The sequence below is a fragment of the Calypte anna genome, chromosome 12 (assembly GCF_003957555.1).
Source record: "Calypte anna isolate BGI_N300 chromosome 12, bCalAnn1_v1.p, whole genome shotgun sequence".
NCBI classification, from domain to species: domain Eukaryota; kingdom Metazoa; phylum Chordata; class Aves; order Apodiformes; family Trochilidae; genus Calypte; species Calypte anna.
In genome coordinates, this window is record NC_044258.1 from 16,482,133 (window position 1) to 16,488,082 (window position 5,950).

Sequence of the window (5,950 nt, forward strand, 5' to 3'; positions counted from 1 at the left end):
GAGAGAAGGAGCAGCTCCCATTCCTAGCAGGTCAGGAGCTTCAGTAGCTGCAGGTTTAGCACCCTCACTGTGCTGTGAGATGAGGAACTGAAATGCAAGGAGGATGATGAGAATTCAAGAATGAATCATAAAGAGCCAAAGCTAGAAAAGAATTCAGGAGCAGCTCTTCTATTTCAGCCAAAAACGCCTGATCCATGAGAAAGGTGGATGCAGAAGAGTGGGAGTAAGAGCTCAACTTGAAGGCAAACACTGAAACAATGATTCAGTGTTGAAATCAAAGACAATTATCACTTCACAATTATCCCCTCACATTTTACACTTCAGAGCAGATAAAAAGCTCTCAAGGAGGAGGAGTCCTTCAGGTTCACTCCTGCTTAAAAAAATAAAAATAAAAATATTGAGACATTCTAAACCCTGAGTTATCTCATTAATGGTACGAGTTGCAAGATTAACAGCAAAAATTAAACAATTTCATTATTATTTATTTTTTTTAAAGTATAACCTTAGTATTTATAACTGTACTCAAGATTAATTGTCCTGATTTGCCACCACCCCAGCACAAACCATTTCTCACACTTAACCAACTTCCAAATGACCTCACAAAGAAAAAAAAGATGAAAATACATGTTGAAGACTTCTGAAGTAAGAAGGAAAGACGCTGTGTACATCCATAAAATATTTTTTTATTTGAATTACAGATCTTGATTTACTATGTGCATGAAAAAGAGGCAATCCTGTGAGCACTCAGGACTGGAAATCTTCATTAAGACCCAAAACTAAATTCATCAGATTGATGCCAGTGTGCCAGTTAAATACAGACTCTGAGCTTAAGTTAACTGGGGAGAAAAAAACCCCAAAAAAACCAAAAAAAACCACCACAGTGACCCAGAAGTAGCAAGGAACAAGATTCCTATGGTCTGTTAGGAAAATATAAACCAGAGCTATATTCTGCCTGAAGAACAAGTGGCCCAAGAGTCTGTTGTATTCCCTCAAATTCCAAAGAGGGCTCAGACCCTCTTTAAGAAAGTAATGACTCAGATCTTTGTGTTGTCCAAACTCTCCCTCAGGAATTACTGGAAAAAAATCCCACTAATCCAACAAAATTTCCCTCTGCTGCCCAAATCATTTTGTGACTTTTTGTAGAACTAATCAACCCCAACAGTGTTTTCATTTTAAACTCTAAAGGTTGAGGAAAACGTTGCCCATCACCTGCAGACGCCGCACTCAAATCTGTTGAAAGTGGTGAATGTTGGCAGGGTATTTTGCCCTTGGATTTACTCCTCCCAGCCTCCCTTTCAGGCATCCAGGCATCTGTTCCACCACTTGTTTTAATGAGTACTAACATGGCTTGAAAGAGAAGCTCCTCATTAGCTGCTCCTGTACAGATTCAAGCACACGCCTGGACTCTCACACCGGCTTCAACACCATCATCTGCAGAGTAGAAAGTTAAAACACACACACAAGATTTCCACAAGCCAATCTTAAAATGCCTGGCGACAAAGTCATCAGTGCAAGGTGACAGAATTGCCTCTGAGGATTCCCAGAAAAAGAAACCTGAGTATCAGTTTGGACCTCAGCACCTCAGGTTGTCACAGCAGGAAAAAGCAGACGCGTGAGCTCCGTGCAATTAAAAGTATTCAAAACATTTCTCTCCAACACCTGGCAAACTATAATCAAAAATTTTACACTTTTCTCCTTATTTAAAAAGGTTTTTATTAAAAAAAAATATCAAATATCTGTGCAGAGTTCATAGTTAAATGTCTTCCTTATTTTGCTTTCATTTGCACTCAAACGTTTTACTGACTTAAGCTTCATATATTTTTTTTTTCCTTTTAAAATCCCACAGGGTAAAAACAGAAACAAACAAACAAACAGAACCAACAACAAAAACCCACACACAAATACAAGAAATTGTCTTTCTCAAGGACTTTTTTCATATCAAGAAGTGCAATTTTGCTTCTATGGTCAGTTTTCTCCATCAGTAAAACAACACACTATGGTAAGAATTGCACCAGATACCTTAATATTATCTTGTGTACCACCCATAATCTAGTTTTTTCCTATGCACTGCTTAAAGTCATGAGAGATCTATATGAAAATCATACTTACAGTATGATATATACCTCTACCAGTATAGGCAGGTCAATAAATGTACTTACACTCTCTGAAATTGTCTATGACTGCTGGAGAATGGAAGTCAATAATATCTACAATTATACCAGTGAAGCATTTACATTTACTGTAACTGTCTTTCTTCTGCATACAAACATATGCTCTGCTTCAAGCCACTGAGACTTGATTATACTGCAAGTCTATCACAGGAACACATTCTCAAAAAAATCCATAACTTAACACAGAACTCCTGGTTTTTATCTCTCTGAACTTGATTCTTCCATATGTCTTTCCAGACCCACTTAAGACAACAGAACTATTCTTTTCACTCCCCCTACCCCTCACTAGCACCAACAAGTCAGTTCCAGAAGGAATTTTGTCTGAAAAAGATCAGATTTGGCTTAATATTTCCTTCACTGAAAACAGTGAACTATGCTACTGGCTTTGGAAGGATTTTCAGAAGTTTTCTAGATTGACTCTGATATGTTGAGATACAAGAATATTACTAGATCAGCCTTTCAGTGACTCCAAGAACAAAGTTCCTCATGACTTTATTTCCTTTCAGCTGCAGCTGAAAGATACCCTACACATAGAATCATTCGTCCTAAAAAACTAGAAGTCTGTTCCATTCAGCATCCTGAACAAGCCTTGAGTTTTATTCCAATTTGCTCAGGTTTTCCATTGCACGGTGCTGTTTTAAGTGAAAACCTAGAAAACACCCAGATTACCTGAAGCTTTAAGTACTCTCTTAGGACAAGATTTCCTTGCTTTGAAATAGAAGTCTGACTAAGCCTAGAGAGCACACCGTTTATATTTTAGCATTTAAGATTACAGGGAGGGGAGTTAATTATATATTAACTGGATGCAGAATCCAGTTAATGCAGAAACTCTGCTCTCTAGCTTGAAAATGTTTCTAAACTTGCAATAGAAGTCTGCAGTGTCTGCTGAATCAAACAGCACAAGTTAAAGCTTGCTTAACCACTTCATTCTTAGAACCACAGTTTTACACAGGAAGACCTTCAGACCTAAAAAACAACACAGGAACAACCAGGGCAAGGACATGGATGGTGACAGAAAGGAATTAACCAACCATGCTGAAACCACAGCTCTGTGTAACTCGACTGCAAATGAGATGCTGAGCAGTGTCTTAAAATAGGAAGACAATTCTTATTCAGATTTTCACTTAGAGGTACAGGGCCACAGCATAAAAGCATCCCACTTCTCAAGAAGAGAAACTGAGGAGCTCTGACAGGCATGTTTCATTCCCAGAGAAACTGTACAGAGAAACAAAGCTGGAGCACTCTTCATCCTCTAACAATTCCTCACATAATAACAGGCATAAAGTATTTAAGAAGTTGGTATCTAGCCCAGAAAATCTTACATGAAATGGATGGACATATCTTTGTATTATGACAAGTATTTCAGATTTTGGAATATAAAAATACAGTGCAAAACCCAAAAAGCATTCTGAAAAATAGTTTTTACATATTGAAAACTCCCAGAACTAAAGAGCAGGATTATAAAGGTAAGGTATGGTGCCAAGAAGTGGATTGACAAATCAGTAATGGGTTATTTCCCTCGTAGAGGTTTACATGGTTCACAGTAGCATTTTGCTTTATGATGTTACAATATTTTAATGGAGCATTATTTAAAAACAGGATTTCAGTCAGAAATCTGATTTATAATTCATCGTGTTTTACCCTAAATGGCCACTTGGAATGCTGTGAAACATGATTTGCAGCCAGAAGCACCAAGTACATAAATTCTTCCACATCAAAGGAGTAGTTTGTAAATTTTGGATGCTCTCCCAGTGTTGGGTGGTGTCCCTAGAAAAATGAAAGAAAGAGAGAAAAAAAGAATACATCTTCCATTCAAAAAAACAAGGATAAAAAAATTGAACATCTGCCATTTTAATATGTTATTCCTGATCCACTGATCTGCTCTGAGGCAAAAGAGTCAGCAAAGGAACTGCCTAACAGCAATGCTACTGATGGCTTGGATTAGTGGCCAATTAATTTCACCTCTCATCATCCCTGAGCCATTAATATCAAATGATTTCTTAATCACAACAGGGAAGTTAATTTGGCCTAAAGAATGAAAATCACATTTCAAATATCAGAGCAGAGACTGACAAAGCAAGCCAACTTTATTAAATGCCTCAAGTGATGGCAGTGGCCATCATTACCTGATCCTGAGGGAACACTTTATTCTTTTTTCTCCAAGTGATGTAGTGAATGCCTCTCAGCCTTGCCAGATCCAGGTAACAACGTTCATCTTCACAGTTGTATCTAGGAGCAGGCAGAAAAATCATAGTTACCTACAGCTGAAGTTTACTGGGGTGAAAAAAAACCCAACGAAGACAAAAAAAAAAACCAACCAACCAAACAAAAACTACTTCAGGTCAAAAAATTTTTTGTCCAGTTCTAAGGCATCAAAACCACTGACAAATTCTACTCCACTGAAAACAAGGGCTACCATCTGTTCTTAAGATGTGGCTTAGGAGGCAGCCTGAGGCACATCTGTATGTCAGACATGTTCCTGTCCTGCTGCAACAGTTCTTGGGCAGCTCTTGGGCATGTAAAAAAAACCCCCTGCATTTCTGAACTTCTTTGGAGACCAGACAAAAATAGTCTCCAGACAAAAATATGCTGCAAAGCATGAGCTCCACAGCCTTCCCACAGCTTTAAGCAGAAATTCCCAGGATGAAGAATTCAGACCTCTTCAGAGAAATGTTCTGCCTTTTTTTTTTTTTTTTTTTTTTCAGTTCTATAGAACTGGAGTATCTATTAATAACCATACTTTGTGACAAAGTATATTTAAAAGGAAGCTATTGCAAAAATTTAGGTAAAACAGAATGACAGGGAGCTGAGCTTGGCCAGCAAGCTGGTGCTCATGTCCTGAGCACAGAAACTTTATAAAGAACCTTTGGGGATATTTAACACCCTGGACATGTATCTTGTCTAATCAATTCACCTGGATAACCAGAATACCACTAGAATATGCAATTGGCTCCTATTTTATTTACTTATACCTCTACTTATTTCATAATTCTAACTTCCTTACTTCCAGTTCCCAGAAGAAGTTGGCAAAAATCAAGTTTGGATGAGGATGCAAAGCAAGCATTCATAATCAAATTCTAGCAAGAGAAAGTGGTTCCTTAAAAGATAAAACCAGGTATTAGGGAGTTGTGTGTGAGGGGAAAGAGAGAGAAATAGACTTACAGTTCAAAAACAACAGCCCAGTCTGGGAGAAAGAGCAAATGGGTGAGTCCAGCTCCATGCATCCCAATGAATATATCAGAGTTGTGGGTAATTCTCAATTGCTCTGAAAATTCAAGTTCCCTGCATACAACACAACACAGGAAACAGAAAGGTTTCAAAATTTTTTCAATATTTTCCAAGAGCCTGTTCAAAAAAATTTTGAACTGAGTCAACTAAATCTAGCCACTCATTCCTAAGTCAAGCATCCTAGGATGATGAGAGTGCTTAACCAGCTCCCTCAGTACCATCCTCCCTTCCTTACCAGTCCTTGGATTTGCAATGGTCAGATATTAGGGCACAAGCAGCTTTGCCTGCAAACAGCTTTCAGCAGCACAGGCACCATGAGATCCCTCTGGTTTCTTCCACCAACTTACGTACTTGTATTTGTAGTCCACCACTTTGACCTCCAAGGTTGATACTGTTTTCAAAGCATTCACCAGCTGGGGAGGAGAACAAAAAGACAATGGTTTGGTGTTCTCCTTCAATTAATTCCTCCCCTGCACTCCAATTTTCACACCCCTCCTCCCCATCAGGGAGTTACAAGGGAGACAGAACGTACTGTGACGGCTAGAGAAAAG

At 38.5% G+C, this 5,950-nt stretch overlaps 1 protein-coding gene across 5 annotated transcripts in view; it reads right to left on the bottom strand.

Annotated features, from left to right (window-relative positions):
* Nucleotides 1-665: 665 nt before the first annotated feature.
* Nucleotides 666-5,950, bottom strand: part of EOGT (EGF domain specific O-linked N-acetylglucosamine transferase) — a 21,364-nt gene continuing 16,079 nt past the window's right edge. For 4 of the 5 annotated variants that reach the window (XM_030458676.1, XM_030458675.1, XM_030458677.1 and 1 more), the window contains exons 14-17: nt 5,751-5,812; nt 5,334-5,453; nt 4,298-4,400; nt 741-3,938 (exon numbers count right to left, since the gene is read on the bottom strand). In XM_030458676.1, the coding sequence (XP_030314536.1) occupies nt 3,792-3,938; nt 4,298-4,400; nt 5,334-5,453; nt 5,751-5,812 (432 nt within the window). In that variant the 3' untranslated portion in view covers nt 741-3,791. Of the gene's footprint in view, nt 3,939-4,297; nt 4,401-5,333; nt 5,454-5,750; nt 5,813-5,950 lie in introns of all 5 variants that reach the window. The other variant, XM_030458673.1, reaches the window with a different exon arrangement.